This window comes from Tamandua tetradactyla, chromosome 25, assembly GCF_023851605.1.
Source record: "Tamandua tetradactyla isolate mTamTet1 chromosome 25, mTamTet1.pri, whole genome shotgun sequence".
NCBI classification, from domain to species: domain Eukaryota; kingdom Metazoa; phylum Chordata; class Mammalia; order Pilosa; family Myrmecophagidae; genus Tamandua; species Tamandua tetradactyla.
In genome coordinates this window covers 21513523-21533643 of record NC_135351.1, presented here as the reverse complement: position 1 = coordinate 21533643, position 20121 = coordinate 21513523, and the positions used below count along the sequence as shown (strand labels likewise).

At 39.2% G+C, this 20121-nt stretch overlaps 1 protein-coding gene across 14 annotated transcripts in view; it reads right to left on the bottom strand.

The window, feature by feature from the left end:
- RNF144B (ring finger protein 144B) overlaps positions 1-20121 on the bottom strand; it is a 172497-nt gene that overhangs the window by 66978 nt on the left and 85398 nt on the right. The window contains exon 1 of one of the 14 annotated variants that reach the window (XM_077143476.1): positions 17219-17346. The exons of 11 other annotated variants lie outside the window; for them this stretch is intronic. In XM_077143476.1, coding sequence (XP_076999591.1) covers positions 17219-17248 — 30 coding nt within the window. In that variant the 5' untranslated portion in view covers positions 17249-17346. Of the gene's footprint in view, positions 1-5969; positions 6370-17218; positions 17347-20121 lie in introns of those variants that run through there. 2 more of the 14 variants (XM_077143479.1, XM_077143473.1) reach the window with 2 other exon arrangements.

The following is a 20121-nucleotide window of genomic DNA, read 5'->3' as shown; positions in this document are numbered from 1 at the left end:
GCAGTACCAGAAACCAATCTGCTCCAAAAAATGCAGAGGGCAGGAGCACCAACATTCGAAGTATTTTTAACTAAGGTAGTTTGTGCCTGTTTCACTATCCAAAAATCATAGTAGCTATTCCCTTGCACCAAAAAAAAAAGACAATATAATTGGAAAGGGTAATCTACTAGGATATTTAATCGTGTTGGTTAGGAATTTTTACACTATCCACAAAAAATTGAAAATTTAGATAAATTGTTTACACAGTACTTTAGAAAGCTATCAAAACTGGGTATTACTGATGCAACAGACTACTCATGACAGTAAAAATCAAGTTGATCTGGGCTGAGGTCTTAATCCCTGGCTATTCCATGAATATCTAAAGTAATTCAAGAGCAAGGGACAAAGCAGAAGGAAAGACACATGAACACTCTTAAAATGTTTATATGCCCAAGCAAGATACTGTGCCATCACTGTGGAGTAACTGGAGTAGCAGATATGAATGAGTAATTGTTGGCGGGATTTAGCAGAGGGAAGGTTTTTCAGGAAGGGTATGTGGTGAGGAAGTAAAATTGAGGTGGTGCCTTTTATAACAGAGAGGTAACCTCTGGAAACCAGTACCTAACAGAGTGGAAAGAAACGACAATTTCAAGGTTCCATCTCTGGCATTTCAGGAAAGTTCTCCCAATACCAGCTCAGGAAGACTTTTCAGGCAACCAGCTTCCACTTAACATGATCCAAAAATTAGTATGCCACATTGCCTGTGATGCTTCTGCCCAATCTAGCGATTTATTTAGCTATGGGTTCATGTTCTTCACAGCTGCTATTAGTGACCCCCATGGCACTGGTCAGGTCTGGTGAAGCACTGCCCATCATCAGCCATTAGCTGTTTGCTGACATTCCCTCCCAGTCTGGAACAGAAGATAGGGGCAATGGGCGGTAGCTGTAATAAGGCAAGGAGTATTGGTGTTAAAGTAAGGCCAGGGCATGTGGCAGGGCTCCAGGACAGCCAGGGCTGGATTCTGTGCCCTGTCTGCACTGCTGACCGGCCCCCTGGTCATTCAGGGACCAGATGACCCAGTGCACATCCTCTAATATTGGAAAACAGTCCTAACCTGTGCCCTAAGAGGGTGTGAACAAAGGGGAACATTTGCAGCCTGACTAGCAATCAGAGGAATGCAATTATTCAAGTATATTTTCCACTATCTATTGATAATTTTTAAAAACAATAACATGGGGCAGGCAGTAGTGATGCAGTGGCAGAGTTCTTGCCTGCTATGCTGGAGACCCGGGTTCGATTTCCGGTGCCTGCTCGTGCCAAAAAATAACAATAAAAATAATAACAACACATAAGACTGATGAGTAACTGATGGCACATACAGGGCATCACATATGGGACACTTTGTGATTATTTTTTAAAAATAAAATAGGTGAGAAAACTTTTTCCAGCATTAAAAAAAGACACACATAAGAAAACAAGAAATATTTGGTTCTCAGATGATGTGGAAATATAGTGTCCACCTCTTCAGGCTTTGTGAGATAACCGTGGTGTCTCAATGTTTATCACTACGCTTTACATGCTAAGAGAGGAAACTTCTGCTCTCCTCTCACTGTTTCACAGCCTTCTTCCCAGGAAACCAAGAAATAAAAAGATACATTTATAATGCTTTTGCTCCAATATCGTCACCTAAGTAGTTATATAATATATAAGGTTATATTCTTGCAACTTTGAGACCATTATCTTCTAAAAATGAAAATAATATGCAAATATATCCCTCTATAAACCTTTTCTGTACATGAAAAGGACAGACACTCCATTAGGTAAAGCACCTTAAATATTAGTAAGAACTGTTTTCTAAACATCCTTTGCTCTTTGACATTAGATTATGAATGAAAAATCTATCAAAAAACCTTGTGACTGACACTCCCTTTACCCAATGTATGCATAGATAAGTAAGAAAATTAAAACATAAACAAATAATGGGGGAGTATAAGGGGATAGGATGTTTTGGGTATTTGTTTTTTATTTTTGGGAGTTACAAAAACATTCAAAAATTGATTGTGGTGTTAAATGCACAACTGTATGATGATACTGTGAGACACTGATTATGTACTTTGGATGAATATATGGTATGTGAACATATCATAATAAAATTGAATTGAAAAATCTATCACAATTGTCTCAATAGGATCTAATTTTTACATTTTTTCCTGCAAAATATATACTGGGGAGCTATTAGAAAATGGCATTCTGATAAGCTAATTCTAAACCCTACATTGTATTGGGAAATTGATATGGTTTGTAACATTACAATTTTATACTGATTTTAGAAAAAAAAATCATCTGGGATATCAAGTTTCAACATTTGCAAAATGCTGTCCCTTTTTCTCAATGGGACACTTGTTCTTTCTTGCCTTCTCTGCACGCTCTTATTAACACCACAGGGTTAGACTCAAGCGGTGAAAATCCATTCCTACCCTCCCTGACAATATAAATGTATCGAAGAAGGTAGGAGTGAATATGAGAATTACAGGTCAAAGAGGTTTTGGGAATTGTGATTCTACGTTCATGTTAGCTCCGTTCTTGACAATTGCACACCCCCCTTTTAATCATTGGTTCCTCTATCTCCCACAATTATTCGTAGAGCCCTACTAACTAATGTTCTTTCCCCTGCCTGGCATAATAACCAAGTGCAGAAGTAGGAAGGAACGTCATGTAAAGGCAGGTCAGACAATGATGTAATTAATAGATCAAGGAGAAACAGTCTTCTAGAAAACCCCATTAAGCCAAGAGACGGGCTTTTTTCTTGGGTCACAACATTACCAGGAAACTACAGTTGCTAAAGCATGAATATCTAAATCAATATTTTTCTCAGGGTGAATAAAAGCATGTGCAAATGCTTCCTGTGAAAGTGAAAGGCTTCATATAGAAATTTTACTCCGAAACCAATTTAAAACCTGTTTGGAAGAGGCATCTACTTTCACCCCATGCCAAGCAAGGAGCAAGGTGCATATCTGTGTATGTCTTTGCCAAATCATTTCTTATAACAGGACTCTATAATGCTACACACAAAGTCACCCGACAAAGAACTTAACTCCACGCATGTAGGATGTAAGGATGCAAAGGTGAATAAATCCAGCCCTTACACACATTAAACTAGATGCTGAGGTTGTCAAGAGATGGCTTCATATAATCACACACATGAAAAATTTGTGTGGCTTCAGCCACAAGTTCAGAAAAAAAAAAAAAGAGATGTCTTATTCTATCTTCCCAAGAAAGACAAAAGAACCCGTTGACTAAGATCATGACTGTAGAGAAATCGGAAACCAATCAGACACACTTTCAAAGTGTGTTCTTGAATAGATACTACAAGCTATGTAAACAGAAGTATCTCCAGCTATGAATAGGAGACACACATTTCGCTTAGGTTTTTGTGTTTTCAATTCAAGAAAAGGACCCAATCATAGGTTAGAAGTTTCTTGTTTCATGTTGCAGAAGCAGTTACACCTTAATCACTTTTGCTCTTAAAAAAAAAAAAAAAGCCTCAGTATCTGCAAGGAGTGGCTGAGTTAACCACTCCTCAAAGCCCAAACTGGAAAGTACAGCTTCTGTGATACTTTGGCTCCTTTCCCATATCTAAATAATCAGCTGGACAAAGTAGGTTTAGTCCCAAAACTATTTGGACTTTGTTCATCCATCAGCATCTGTGTTCAGCATGATTCCTGACCTCTACCTCAAACTGGAGATTTCAAACACTAAAGACCTTACTGAACAATAAAATAATGTCCCAAGTTAAGGCCAGAGGGAAGCCAGAAGACACGAGTAGCAGAAACACTACAGAGAAAGGACTCCGATATTTGAAGTACTTACTTTAAATGCTTCTAAACATCTAAAATATTGAAACAGCTTTGCCAGAAAGAATGTTTAAATACACTCTCCTAGATTAAAAGCATTGATATTTTTTAAGAGCAAGATAGTTTCCAGCAGCTCTATGGCCCTCCCAATGTAGACAAAATAAATCCTTTTTTTTCTTTCTAGAGAGAGCATGCTTTTCTCTCTGCTTGTAGAGTTTGGCTCCTAAAATATGGTTCATAATCTGAGAATCAAAAAGTGATTATTTTAAAAAGACATTTCTTAAGCTGACCTAGTTTGGAAGCCTGGATGTCTTTAAATTGCCAGTGAACTGGAACCATTCATGAGAATGGTGCTTTTGAATGCTGAGAATGTTCTTTGGGCTCAGCACAAAGATATTTGGCATAGATGACTGTAAATATTTGTAAAACACTGGGTAAATGGCCACTGTGTGACCACACTCAAACTTTACTACCCACACAGTAACCTAAGGGCTAGTTAACTAGGGTGATCGGTTTGGGGGATTTGGGATTGAGCTTTTTTTCTGTTGGTTTTAAATAAAAATCCAAGCAACCTCATTCTGCTACTCGACATCTCTTTGCCATTCACTGTGCATGTTTACCTTGCATTTGTTTACTCATCAAGGCAGTTTCAATTAGTTGGAGAGGTTACTTTTAAACAGAGTATTTCCCCTTCCCTTTACATCACAATTTTTCTACGTTTATGCCCAATGCAAAGAATGGGATACGGGTCCAAGGTTTACAAGGGCAGGGCAGGAGGGCCGTGGAGCAGTGGTTTTGGATTTCATAATACAGTTATCTCCAAATGCCTTGGTAGGTCTGCTCTCAATCTCTTTCTTTTCCTTCCCTCTCTCCTCCACAGGTTAACTTTAGAAATACTGAAGGGAATGTGTTACCCATGAAAAGAGCTAGGGTTAGAAAGGAAGGGCAGAGTAAGGAAGAGAAGAGAGCAATAAAGGAATTGGAAGTCAAAAGAGACTGAGAACTAAGAGACTCTGCTCAGTGAAAGCTGCAGCAGCCAGATACTCTAATTAGCCAGTAGCTCACCAGATACTCTAATCAACCAGCTGACCTCAGTTAAGACAGGCTGGGTTCCTTTGCCTCTTAGACACACCCTCAAAACTGAGTCATTTCAAAGTTCATTTATTTTGCTTGTGGGCCTAGACACCCCCAATCTGCTCTTTCAGAGATGTTAAACATCTTGTCCTTTGATTTACACCTCACAATGTTCAAATGTGGCCACTGTGTGACCACACTCAAACTCTACTGCCCACACAGTAACCTAGGGGCTAGCCAACGAGGGTGATCGGTTTGGGGGATTGGGATTGAGGTTTTTTCCGTTGGTTTTAAATAAAAATCCAAGCGAGCTCATTCTGATACTCAACATCTCTTTGCCATTCACTATACGTTTACCTTGCATTAATGGCAAATTAGAAGAGTACTGATAGCCTTATTGTGAGCCCCAGCTAATATTTTGATCAGATATGCGTGGCAGAGAGAAATGAGAGTGGAAGGCTGTAGCACTGAGTGAGCATTTTAAGGAGTAAAGGGGACTGCATTTCAGAGAAACCTGAAGGTGACAAGACTTCAGAAGTAGACTTCTAGCAGAACCCCTGACACTAGCTAGCAAAGCACAAGGCGTCTTGAAAGCAAAAGATACCTTTCTCAGTTGAAACAGAACGTGTGTTAGGAATCAGTTTCATGTTAAAATTAAACTTGAAATAGCAGTATAGGATTAGAGCTTCTGTGTTATCAGCAATTATCTGATCAAATAATCACCACCAGGTATGACCAAAATCCCCATGATTACCGCAACATCTTAGCCATAATTATGCATGTCAGCATATTGGTACGCATTTGCAAAAACCAGAAGGCAAACATCCGAGTTATGCCAACTTTTGGTCTCCTCCTAAGACACAGTGAGATATGGTCTAACTTGAACTTCATGAAACGTTCTGAAGAGTCTGTTTTATTAGAAACCAAACGACTGATTTTGTTTGGTTTTGGGTTTGGTTCTGTTTTGTTTTGTTTTTCTTTACAAAGGCACCTATTTTTTCAAAGTTAACAGGTGTTTAACGCGTTCGGAAGCAGTGGAGGCAGAAAGTAAAGCCACAAACCTTGCTAATCACAGTTCAATACCTCCCGTCCTTTCCTCTTTTCATAGTCAAACTCCATTCCAGCCCGGCAGCCCCCGCAGCACTGGAAAAAGCCGGCGGAGCCTACCTGGGCAGGAGAGCGGCATTTCCCCGCGGCGGCGGCTTCGCTCTCCGCAGCCTCACCCGCGCGTCGGCGGGGTGCACGCCCGCGCCGCCCCGAGAAGGAGGAACTGGTTCTCGCTCTGCTCTCCCTCCCTGCTCGGCGGCTGACAGCTTGACACTTTTCAGACCGCAACAGGACGTGCCCTCCCGGACCGATCAGCGGGGAGGAGGGGGTGCGGAGCCACGTCCTTGCCCAGCAGCAGCCGGGGTGCCCGCGGACCTCGCCGAGCGCGCGGCACAGCTCGCCGGCAGCAGCAACCCGAGCCGCGCGTTTATTTATACAGGAAGCTCAGGCACGGCACTTCCTACTTCCCATCTGGGTCGCCCTGCACCCGCAGGTGATGGGCCTTAACCCTGTGCAAGCCTGGCCCCGCCGCGCTGGCTCCGGCGCTCACCACTCGCCTCTTGAGCTCCTGGGACGGCCGCACAGGGTATTCCCAGCGGCAGCCTCTTCTGTCCAGCATCCTACCCAGACCGGGAAATGGCACCTCTCAGCCTTCAGAGCTTGCTCCTTCTGTGCCCACATTCTCACAGAGATTCTTTCCTCGCTCCTGCAATTTCTTTCTTCTACTTCTGACAGCCCAGACCTGCCTTCCCACCTCTCCAGAAAACTGGGTTTTTTTAGAAACACTTCTAAAGCATAGCTCATCCAAAACACCTTGTACCTCATTTGTCCTTTGCGTCTAATGATAAAATTAGAATTCAAGCCAATTAAATCAGGACAGTGTTAGTTTACCTCATAAAATGCAGGCATATCTTTATGAAACACTGATTTTGATTGAAGTGCTTTGTCCAAAAATTAGAGGGGAAACACAGTGACAGAAGCTTAGCTGTTGTATCGTCAAAGAAAATGTAAGAAAGTAACCCAAAAACTGGTACTATGATGTGCCTACCTCATTAGGAAACCTTGGACGCTTAATTTGTTCGATATTTATGACCCGTTGCATATCTATTCACTCCCCATAGCCTCACAAGTCCCAATCACAGTTCAGCTCCAAACCTGTCAAATATTGCAATTTAGAAATATCACGACTCTGATACAGGAATCTTTCTGTGATCTCTCTCCAACTTCACCCCACGTTTGCAACCTCAGTCAGGAATGTGCTTCCTAAAAAGAAGGGAGCCCCAAGCCCTTTGCGGAGGGGATCTGTGCCTGCCAGTGAAGCGGGAGCACTAGGCATCGGTCCAAGCGACACAAGCAAACTCCTTCTCAGCACTCCCTGTTGAAGCAAACCTCTAGGTCAAAGCCAAGTGCTGAGAACACAACGTATGTCTGACTGCGAGGCCAGCCAGGCTAGAGGATGAGCCGACTGCTGGGGGAAGAAGGAAGAACCACAAAGGAGACTAGTCCGTTAGAGAAGGCACAATGGAGGCCAACGGTCATAAGATCAAAGGGTATCTGAGCTTGAAAAATCCTCAGCACAAACACCTAATTTTTTAAAGATAAGGAAATTGATGTCCAAAGAGATTTAAGTCGTGGGTTAGAACCAGATGGGGGCAGAGCTGGAATGAGATCTAAGGAGACCTAAGTCTATATTAGATGAGAAAGGAGCATGCGGATGAAAACAACTCCAATGGATGTTCAACTTCAAATTTAGTGTGGCTTAGTCTCTGAGAATATCTACTTCCAGGAATTTTCTTGGTGTAGTAACCATCACTGATGCACAGGAACCAGGGAAATATAAACAAAGAACCTTCTAAGAAGTTAGTTTATTTGTTAGTGGCTAGGCAAAACTTGGGTGCCCTGAACCAAAGTTCAACACAGAGTCCACTTTTTAAATTGCCATGCAATTAAATTATAATTTCTTATCAATAGGGTAAGAGAAGAAACTGCTGTCAGTATGAATGAAAACGTAAGTTAAATACTTACTATGCTGCCAGTTGTCACCAATGGTAGGAGGCAGGGGAAGAGAAAAGATAGTTTGGATAACTGAATAATGTCACCACTGATTATTTTCAACCATGCAGGATTATAAAAATTGCATTTCAAACATTTAATAAGACTAAATGAACATGTTGGATGTTACAGTATTATGTGAATACTCTTTCAGATCTGCTTAAAGAGCCCATGGTAAATATTCATTCATTCCCTGGAGTATTTGTTGATCTCCTAGCTGACAAGCTGCTAAGTGCTAGGAAGATACAGAGAAGTCTGACATGGTCCCTGTCCTCACAGACCTCTCAGTCCAGCGGAAGAGTCAGACGAGCAAATCAAATGTGTGATATGATGGACACCGAGAAGAATAAAGGAAAGAGGTTGATGGAATGACTCAAGGAAGGCTTCCCCGAGACAATGTCGTAAAGCTGAGTCTTCAAGTAGTCAAGTAGAGGAGGCAGAGAAGGGTAAACCCAGGCAGAAGACACAGCTAGTGAAAAGGACTAGATATCTGAGGCTAGAGGTGATGCTTTCCGTGCTACGGAAGGAGCACCTGCGGAATAAAAGGCTGTGGGCCTGCACTAATGCAGTGACTGCTGGCATGGAAAGGGACTAAAGAGAGATGTCAGAAACAGAACTGATGGGAACTGATATCTGATGGGATGGGGAGGAGGGAGACAGAGGAATAGAGGGCACTGATGCCACTGTCTGGGAGCAGGAATAAAGTAGGACGGTCATGAGGAAGATGGTTCTGTTTAAATCCGGAAGCATCCGAGGTGCCTCTGGGACCCACTGGCAGGGCCGTCTAGTAGATTGGAGACAGAGATCTGGGGTGGAGAGAGCCATTTGGGAAGGTCATCATTTCAGCGGTAGTAATGGTTGAGAGTACCAAGAGCTGAGATCACCCACAAAAGGCAACATGGTTAAGAGAGAAAAGCCAGAGTTTGGGATCCAGACCAACTTAACTTCTCACTCACTATGTAACCTTAAACAAACTATCTAACACACCCAAGATTCAGTTTTTCTGGTCTGTAATATAGGAAAGATAATAGTCACTGCACAGGTTGGTGTGAAGGTAAAGAAGAGGTTTGTAAATTAGCCAGCATGGTGCCTGAGGCAGGACAGAGACACCTGCACTGTCCAAGACTGGGGGATGGGGCAGTGAATGTCACCTCCAAGAATTGTGCAGCATGCAACCTGCTCAGCTGCACAGGAGCCTGCTATGATACACAGCAGGAACTCGGGCAATGCTATTCTTCTGAGAAAGAAAGGAAAAGGGGGCAGAAGAGAGAACCCGAAGGAAGATCAATATGTAAATGGTGGATAAAAGAAGCCCTCAAATAAACATAAGAAGGAAATGCTTCTTTTAGACTGAAAAAATGGATGTAAATATTTGGTATCTCAAACTGAGAACTAAAAGCTACAAAAATATCTTTTATCTTTCTGAGCAATTGCAAAGTTTTCACCAGGCATGGCAATCACGTTGACCGGTACCATGATGGACAATCGTTGCCTCATCTAAATTAGAGACTCTGCTAAAGAAAAGACAAACAAAACCTTGCCATTAATGGGAAGCAATCTAAACTGTCAAGCAATTGTTTTAATTTCGTAGTATACCTAAAGTCATATAAAAACTAAACCAAAATGAATCAAAGATACATAAAGTTTACCCTCTGTATGAGGTCCCCCAAATTATTATAAAAATATGTATACTAGATTGTACATATGTACATAAAATACTTATATAATAATCCACAATATATCATACTATGTAATATATAATGTATAATACATGATAGATATAGATTATCAAATGTGCTGTAGTCCTACCTAAAAAGAGAATCAACAAGTAGGATTTCTTCTTCAGAAAATTATTCTCTTTAGTTAATATAAAAGAAAATCATCACTCATTCTTATGCTATTAAAATCACTTTTCCATTCAATGTAAGTTAGTAACCCATACCTTAGACTTGACATCTCAATCACACCTACGATTAAAACATAACTTAAAAAATAGTTTGTTCAGTTCTGAAAAAGCAAATGGAAGAATATAAGTATTGGGAAGCCACCATTTGCAAGAGGTGAAATTCTCTCTCTACAGGAAAAAACAGAAGGCAAAGGTCCCCGTGTCCTGTCTCTGACAGTTTCATCACTGCTTATTTCCAAACAGCTACAATTTCATTTGCATTTGTCGAAGGCATCTAGTGGGGCTCATCCTATTCATTCATTCAACATTTAATCAAGGGCATTAAGAATAAAATTAAGAGTAAGATACAATAAAAAGAAGAGTAAGAACATTACCAAATAAGGTGATAAAAACTAGCCAGAGATCCGCTCAGGGTGGCAAGGCCATCGAAGAGAAGACTCAAACTACAATGGAAAGTCAAAATGTTACACAGAAATGAGGAATGAAACCAGTTACCTCAGACTTGATAAACGTTCTACAACGCCTGAGACATGTCGTTCTCATTCAATTTCTCAAATATGATAAGTATCTCAGCATCTCACGGAGCAAGTAGAAACCAGCCCAGCCCCAACTAGAAAAACTGGAGGAGAATAATCTGTCATTGCTGTCACACTATCTGAGAGTCCAGAGTGACACTGGATGGAGAGAATGAACGAGAGGAGACTCCAGAGGACTCGGTTGCTTCAGTGTCTTCATGTTCTATATAACACACTAGCAAGCTAGGGTTAAGGAGTTTAGGAGAAAATGGAGTTTAGCACCCTTGTTGTCACCTAATTCTCTCTAGGAAAAAAAAAATGACACTGGGTTAGTTCTGAATTAAGATTGCCCACTAAAAAGATTAGAAGAGTCTTGAGAATCCTTATGTTTTAAATATTAATCATTCTATTAATATTACCATCTCTTTCAATCTCTGCACAAGGCAATCAATAAAAAAAAAAAAAACCCAAAACAATGCTCCCACAAGTTGTCATCCCAGCCAAAATCCTCATGGTTTATATGAAATGGCAGGTGTCTGTAGTTTACATCCGTGTCAAAGATACAAAGTACTCAGTTGAATCCAAAGTCAAAATATTTCTTGGCTTAAAGGAATGGGAACTTCAACCTTGGGGTTAAGATTCCTCCCTACAAAGACCAAATTATTCATAGGTGGGAATGTTATAGATGCTAATTTTCCAGTGGGACTTTATTTGGAAAGGCACCACAAAAACTATGCCCCACAAACTCTTTAGGCTGTAGATGGCTGAATCCTTTCTTTTCTTCTTCATTGTCCCCCTTCCCCATCTCCTCCCTCTTCCTACAAAAATAGTGCATTACAAAGTCCCCAGTAAGACCAGGAGCCAGATGGAGCTAACAAATGCCACCATCTGCAAGTGATCAAAGAAACCAAAGTCCTGAGGGCACAGAAGTCATGGCTCAATGGAGAGGAACACAGCACTGCTGGACGGAGAAGCGAAGGCATGATGAGAGGTGGGGAGTCTGTTCTCTATTCCACAAGAGAGAAAAAAACATGTCCTAGGATAGGAAAGTCTACTTCCATTCCGCAGTCCCACCTGTCACCTGAAGTCTTCCTCAGAAGATGTCTTAAGATGGTTAGCTGTTGTTTCAATATATCTCCTACAGCACATGCCACTGTGGTGCCCTCACAAAAGTCTGTGGGACTTTGCCCGGTGTTGACAGCTGCAGGCAACAGGCAGAGACTGTGTGCCACGACCTGCAACCTCAAGAAAATGCAATCCCAGAAAAAGTGTTCTTACAAAACAGCATTCCTTAGGTGGCTCCTTCTCATTCCCCTTGCCTGCACTCATTGGCCCCTGGAGAGAAGGATTATTCAGGTTAAATACATGAAGATCTGTTTTAAAAGCAACAATTGCAGCCAGGTGCCATGTCTTTGAGATGTACCAGTTTCCAAGGGCCTCACAATAATTTTCAAATTTATATTGTGCCTGATGAACATAACCACATTTTTTTTATCATGAAAATCACTGTGTCAGCGGTTGCAAGTAATTAAATATCTCTTAAGTTCAGCAGAAAAGCAAATAACTTACTGCCCATGGCCCTCTCGAATCAGATCCATAGACCCGTCCTTCTCCCTCTTTAAACCAGCGCTTTCTTTATTTCTCAACTATGACACTTACAATTGTAATTGTTTAGATGTCTATTTCCCTCAGCAGTCTGTGAGAAGAGCGCTCATAATCTTTTTTTTGCTTTCTCCTCCCATCAGCCCTACCTCCTCGCCCATGTACCAATGGTAACAGCTCCTGACATTTCCTTAAACATGTTCTCTGTGTTCATTTAATTATACTGATGCATACTATATATACACATGCATGCATGCATACACACATACGCAGGGTTGGTGCTGTCTTGTAAAATGGCACCAAATAATGTGCATTTCTGGTACCTCGCTTTCCTCATTCATCAACACACTGCATAACTGCCTGCAGTACAACTGCGTGGCTCTAAGTCACTATTTTTAATAACCGGATACCATTATTTGCTGGCTATACTGTCATTTACTCAGTTGCCTCATTGTGGGCAATGACTTTGTTTCCAATATTTTGCCACTATGAGAAAAACTGCAACAAATCTCTTATACATAGGTCATCTGTGCTGTTGGATTTATTTCAATGCGATAAATCCCACAAGTGGAATCGCTGGTTCAGAGTGTTTATGTTCTTTTAATTTTACTAGAGTTTGGCTTATACTTCCTCTTCATCTAGACTATAACAGTTTACATTTCCACCAGCTATGTATGACACTACACTTCACCCATTATTCCTTCAAAATTACCATTAGAAAATTCTAGCATTTACAAAGTCGTTCTTCAGAGACTTAAAACAGTTCTAAAATCTGCTTGGTAATGGGCAAAAAAAAAGAGAGAAAACACATACAGCAGGCTGAAGGATTTTTTTATATTCAACATCAGCTTCATCACAAAAACTTTGCAGCTCAGGTCTGTGGAGAACCTAGCAAAATATTTGTAAATTTTGGCACATATTTCCATTTCTGTTGCAGCTTGTTTGAAAGAAATAATGAGTCATATGTGCAACTACATATGCAAATTTCTGTCCCATGGATTTATTGTTTTAGTAATTCCATTGTTTAATTCCCCAAAAATTATTTGTATTTTCACTGAAAAAAAAAAATCCTTTTCAGTGGCTGCCTGAAGCTGAGTGTAAATTGAGGATTGACAGCAAATGAGGGAACAAGAGAACATTCTGGGGCGACGAAAATGTTCTAAAACTGGGTGGTAATGACAGCTGCACAACTGTATAAATTTACTGAAACCATCAAACTGTACACTTTAAATGAGTGAAATTTCTGATACGTACATTTTCTTCAGTAAAGTTGTTAATTTTTTTCTTTACAATGATAAACTTTTTAACCAAATTTACAATAGAATTCACACTAAGAGTTACACATTTAAACAATAGTTTAAAAATTCTAAAAGCTTTACTTTGATTCCATGAATTACATGGAAAAATATCAAACCACTCATGCAATAAATGTAACTGAACTACTTGAAACAACTGACAATATTAACATAAAACACGCATCATTCCTCTTCTGCTAATAGCGTTAATGCATTAACAGCTATTGTTTCTCCTTTCAAATATGCACAAGAAAAGTTCAAATTGATAACGAGTGGAATCCATCTAAAGAGTCATTTGATCTAACTGGAAAATCATGCTTCAGAGAACGGGCTGGAATGCCACCTTCGGTGGCTGCATGTGTGAAGTCATTGTGTTGGGTAAAGTATTCTTAAAACCACTGCTCACTTCGGAAATCAGAAGTCCATGCTGGCGCTGTTTCAGCAGATGTGTGAATTATACTTCCATCCCCAATTTTCTTGAGAAACAGATATTCCGTGCTTGATTTTTCATAAGTTGGAGCTTCTTTAGCTCATTTTCAGCTAAAGAGGATTATTCCAAAATAATTTTAATGTTATGAAACAATAAGATAAAATAGTTACAGGTTTGTACCACACAAAAAATGGCAAAATACCATCCTAGGAGCGGTCAGATTTTCCACATTTCCAACTGTCTTCACCACCTGCCCATGTGGCAGCTTCAGGCTTTTGCAGCCCACTATGGGGTCCATGGCAAAATCAACTAGGACATCAAATAGCCGGTGGGGTGGCAGCATTGAGTACTTCTCCCACACCATCAAGGCTGGAATGAGTTCATCGTCCTTAGCCACCAGCGTAGAAGCATTTTTTTTTTTTGTATGCTGTATGGTGGGGTCACATTTCATTCTTTTTCCATGTGAGTATCCCGTTATTGCAGCACCATTTGTTGAATTTTTGCTTCTTTGGGTTTTTTGTTTGTTTGCTTGCTTGTTTGTTTTTTGGGGAAGTGCACGGGCTGGGAATCGAACCCGGGTCTCCCACATGGCGGGTGAGAATTCTACCACTGAACCACCCTCACACCCCCCAAAGCATATTTTATTTTATCAGCCAGTGTCCCTCATGCTGAAGGAAGGGGTTAACTTGCTTTTGGAGAACACTGGGGAAAGAGAAGTGTTATTATTCTGTTCCTCTTTCAAAATTTAAACACATATTAAAGTTAAAAACGCTCTTCTCAACATGCTCATCTCAAAAAAAAAAAAACATGCTCATCTCACTACTAGATGAGATAATGGTAAAATCTGGTTTTACAAAGTGGAGGTCTACCATCCATCTTATTTTAATAATAAAATAATGCTCCCTTAAAAATAAAAAATCAGAACCATTGTCAACTGGAACACAAAAACAAACACAAACTGGGACTTCTAGAGTAACGGGTCTGTTTGCATTTCTTAGTTGGGTTAACTTTGGTCATTTATATTTTGCTTATACATTGTTCATTTCTTCCATATTTTTTAATTTGTTTTCATAGTGTTTTGCCTATACTCTTCCTTGATAATTCTTTTCACTTCTCTTGTATTTCTGGTTGTGTCTGTTTCCTCATACCTAATCTTGTATATTTTTACTTTCTCTTTTCTCAGTTTTGTGTGTGTGTGTGTCTTACTTAGCCTTTCTACTCTTTTTTTTCCCTGTTCCATTAATTCCATCTTTAACTTTATCAGTTCTTCTTCCTTGGGTTTTGACTTTTTTTTTTAAAGAGCAGGAGGGGGAGAGGATGTTTTGTTGGTCTTTTCCTTAATTGATAAAATGACTTCTCAGTTAAAGACATCTACTGTTATAAATTTTCCTTTGAGTAAAGTTTTTGCTATGCGCTAAAAATAGAGCATAAACTATATTCTATTAGTTTAATATTGCCTTCTAATGAACCTGTAATTTGTCTATGAAACACTCCTTGATTAAAGTTTTATCTGAGGGAGTGTTTCTTAATTTCTAAGCAGCTATTTTTTGGTCATATTTTTAATATTGATTTCTAATTTAATTGGATAAGAATAAGGGAATGTAATCTACAAACATCTGCCTTCTAAACCTGTTCTATTTTTGCTATTTCTTGGCCAAGTGGGTTGATAATTCTATTACTTCTAGCACGGGGATTTGGAAAACAGCACATTTTCAAAGAAATGCTCTCTAAAATGCCTCTTGGTGATGTGACCTGGTAAGCCACCCTGCTTCCTTGCAGGCTAAATCACAGTCACAACTGCTCATGTTTCATTGCCCCACTTCAAAATGCATTCAAACTTGCAAACCTGAACCTCTTATACCTCTAGGTAGAAAACAAGGTAAAACTAATTATATTTAACAGCCAGATGATTATGTCACCTTGGAATTTATTCAAAACAAACCAAAGACATGAATTGTGCCCAGAAAAACCCTGGTTTAAGTTTTGTTTTCCAACCTGATATCTCCGTTCCTCTGCTAACCTCCTCAGCATTAGCAGTGGAGGTAAACCTGCTGTCCACCCCACCCCCACCCCCCACAACCACTGGCAAATCCAACAGAAAAGCATCTGTCTCACAAGCCAAGAATGCCTCACCTTGCTTGCTGATACCTTAAGGTAGAAGGGGCCAGAAGTATTTTAAATGCGGTAGCTGCTGAAATATTTACATCAGTTGAGACTTTGAAGATTCTGTACTTCAAATCAGATCAGTCTTGGTGATCTAAGACACACACAATGCACATTTAAAAGAGGAAATCTTGTTTAACCCACCAAGGAAATTCCAGACTCTTACAAAAGAATTAGCGGATATTTCAACAAGGGTACACATGGAGCCAGGGTGTTGTTTTCTTAAAGTTTCTTCTGAAAGTTGATAACGATAAAGTGGAAACTTACTCAGCTCTAGAGAGTTTGAGGAAGAAAAAGATCATATTATTGAGCACCTACTGTGTACCAAGAATGGAACTTGGTACTATCCATTATATATATATTCTCTCTTTAATCTTCACAAAAGTAGTCATTATAGAAAATAATCTAAGTTTAGGTACTTAAATATTCTTGGTAAGTATCACATTTTTAAATGGTTACTGAGTGATATACCAAGAGAGACTCATTAAAACATAGCTTCAGTGATTGTATGATGATATAGCTTTCACAATGTGACTGTGTGATTGTGAAAACCTTGTGTCTGATGCTCCTTTTATCTACCTTATCAACAGATGAGTAAAAGATATGGAATAACGATGAATAATAGGGGGAACAAATGTTGAAATAAATTTAGAGTGAAATGCTGGTGATCGGTGAGGGGGAGGGGTGGGGGGTATGGTATGTATGAATTTTTTTCTGTTTTCTTTTTATTTCTTTTTCTGAATAAATGCAAATGTTCCAAGAAATGATCATGATGATGAATATGCAACTATGTGATGATATTGTGAATTATTGATTATATATGTAGAATGGAATGATCAAAAATTACGAATGTTTGTGTTTGGTGTTTTTTGGTATTTTAAAAAACGTTAAAAATTAATTAAAAAAAAATAGCTCCAGCTATAAAGTGTCCTACAATATAAAAGGTTTAGGGTTAAATTGGGACTGCAGTATTTTTATTTCTAAGTCAGAAAGAATCCCTTTAAAACTTCTAAGATTTCAGTTTGTGATTTCAGCAAATGGTTGTGTCAAAAACAGACCAATATATCCATCCATTTACTTTGAAATAACTATTACATAAAAATTAATTGACTATTCAAACTCTTTTGATCGGATGATCTTATGAGCACTAACCCCACCTGACTTTTCATAGTTATTCAGTGCATTGCAGAGGAAATTCTGGCTAGTAACCTAAATGATGTTTTAACAACAACAACAACAAAAAAAAAACCTCAAACATTTTGTATTTAACAAAATTCAAAGTAACATATAACCTACCTACCCCTTTAGATTTACTTTCCGCCCTTTTCATTTTGCATCTAAGTTCCAGCCGCACATTTTCAGGTCTTCCAAATTTCTCATTCGCAAATTCCTCCAGTCCACCATTTACCAAGACCGTACGTTCCTCCTTATCCCCCAAAATGTGACTGGAGTTAGACTGTTTCTGGGCTGCTTCCCCTCCCCAACGCTCCTCCTCCTGCTTCCTCCGCTAGTACCATGTGCTTACCCTATTTTAGCACTCATGCCTTCAGTCAACTAACAGGCATTAAGCTCCTATTACTTACCAGTACCAGCATCTCTGTTAGGTGCTGTTTTACTTATTTTAAAGATCGATAAAACATAAGACTTTAAGTTGTATAAACCAGTCAGAGCAGTGCCAGACCACCAGAATCCAGGAAGGGCAGCTTTATGAGCCCAACCCTGCAGGACCAGGAAAATTCCACAGATAGAGATGCGAGAAGAACAACAGGGAGAGGAAAGAATTTCAGCACAAAAGGAAGGGCAAGGGCGAGAGCAGGGAGATGGGAGAAAGGCAACAAAGCTTTGTTGATGACAAAAAATAACATTTCTGCAACCAAGCCATTAGGTAAAAAAAAAAAAAAAATCTAAAACTACTCATTTAAAAACTTTTTCAAGCTATAAAAAAAGCAAAAAGTAATCACAGATGGTGGAGTTACACAGAGAAGGTAGGGTTTAACAAACGGAATGATTGCTGAATCATTATATAGACATTTCTTTTAGCCTCCAGTATCTTAGAACAGCTAGAAGGAAAAACCTAAAATGGTGGCACTGGAACCCATACCAAACTCTGATCTGTTCTACAACTAATTGTTGTGTCATGCTTTGAAATTTCTGACTCTTTTGTATATATTTATTTTCCACAGAAAAGAAAAAAGTCAACTGTGATGATAAAAAATATTCATTCCTTCTAGCCTCCAGTGTTCTAGAGCAGCTAGAAGGAAAAATCTGAGATGATGGAATGGTAGCCCATGCCAAACTCTGGGATCTGTCCTTAACTACTTGTTGAAGAGTGCTCTGAAAACTATTGCTTTTTTATTTCTTTGTTTTGTATATATGTTATATTATACAATTAAAAAGTTTTAAAAAATCACAGAAGGTCAACCCTAATTTTACTGCTAATTATTTACTGGTATCTAGTGCTTTATTAAACCCAAAGAGGCACATTTGTGATATGCAACCCCACACAGCTTATGTAAAGACAAAATGGGGATGTTATGACCCCTCTGGTAAGCATTAGTTAATAAAGGCAAATAGTTCAGTCATTTGAGACATCAACATAGCCAACTGGCAATGGGGTGAGGAAGAGAGCTCATTTATTTCCCTGGGTAAGGGTTAGCATAAATCAAGACAGATGACGGAAACCTCCGTGCCCTGCTCCAAGACCTTTCTATTGGGATCAGGGACCCTTGCTAAGTATCTCTCTTCCTTTCTTATGACCTAATTCATACATGCAGGTTAAAGCTCCCCTCCTCAATGGTTATGATGAAAATCAATACAGACTTTTCATCTTCTTTTGGTAGAAGCGATCCATGAGTTGAAAACTGAGACAAAACTTTTCAGAGTGATCACTGTTATTACATGGCATTACTTACATTCTGAAAAAAAACTTCCAATCTTTTCAACCTACAATTTTTGCACGTACTTCCACAGGACCTGGACAACAGATGGAACCCATACAATCATATACACCTGCGGCTACCAAAACTGGAGTGGGAAGAGGAAGCAGAAATCAAACAACTTGAGTGGCTGCCTGCCCAGCTTATGCTGATTATCTCATTTCAATGGTTCAGATTGCTAATGATGTTTCTTTGAAATCACATCAGCTTATGCCTCTTTCCAGCAAGCATGATGGCTAATAAATACCCACAAATGAACAGGATGAAGGGATCAATGTCATACCCTGAATTATACCACACTGCATTTTTTAGATATGAGAATGTTCATAGGACATTATATGGAACAAACTATATGAAATAACTAAAATCTGGAAGCAGTCCAAATCCCATCAGCATTAGAGTGACTAAATAAATATCTGGTTGATTTACCAAAGGTATACTATACAGCAATGAAATTTTTAAAACTACTGCCTTACACAATATCATAGATGAATCTCACAGTTATAATGGGCACAATAAACAGCCAGAAAAATAAGGCATAGTATATGTAATTCAATTTATAAAAAATTCAAAACAAGGTTAATCTAACATATGGTGCCAAAACTTAGGATAAGGATTAACTTTAGGAAAGATGGAGTAAAACTACACAGTATTTTATGCTGCATTAAAAAAAATCAAGTGGAAGATGAAATTACAATGGAGTAAACATTATTAGCTCATTGAAACAAGGATTGAATAAAAGGCATCAAATATAATATACTTGTATTTTGTAGAGTAAGTAAATCTTTAGCAAATCACTCCTTACTCATTGCAAAGTATTTTTTATAGAGGTAGGGTCATATCATGCCCTCCTCTGAGTGCTTTCACAAACATCATCTCATTGTATACTCACAACCCTTCAGCTTAGGTTTTATCTTTCACATTTTATAAATGATGGAACTGAACACTGATAGATTAATTAACTTTACAAAAATCACACAAGCAATTACAGGGACAACATATAGTAGAACTCAATGGACCAAATCAAGTGAATTTCTACTAGATGACACTCACCTCCCCAATAAATTTATAGGTGAAATCAAGCTCCCACTTGTTCTCCTATCAAGTTCTTTTATAGAACGAGGACCAAAATAGAAGGCTGATGCAAAACGTTTAATTCTATTTTTAAATGTCTACTTAGCACAAGAGGCCAGGTGTTCTGCCTGAACAAATCAGACATTATTCTTATATTAGAGGAACCCCAATCTTGATCAAGAAGAGAAACATA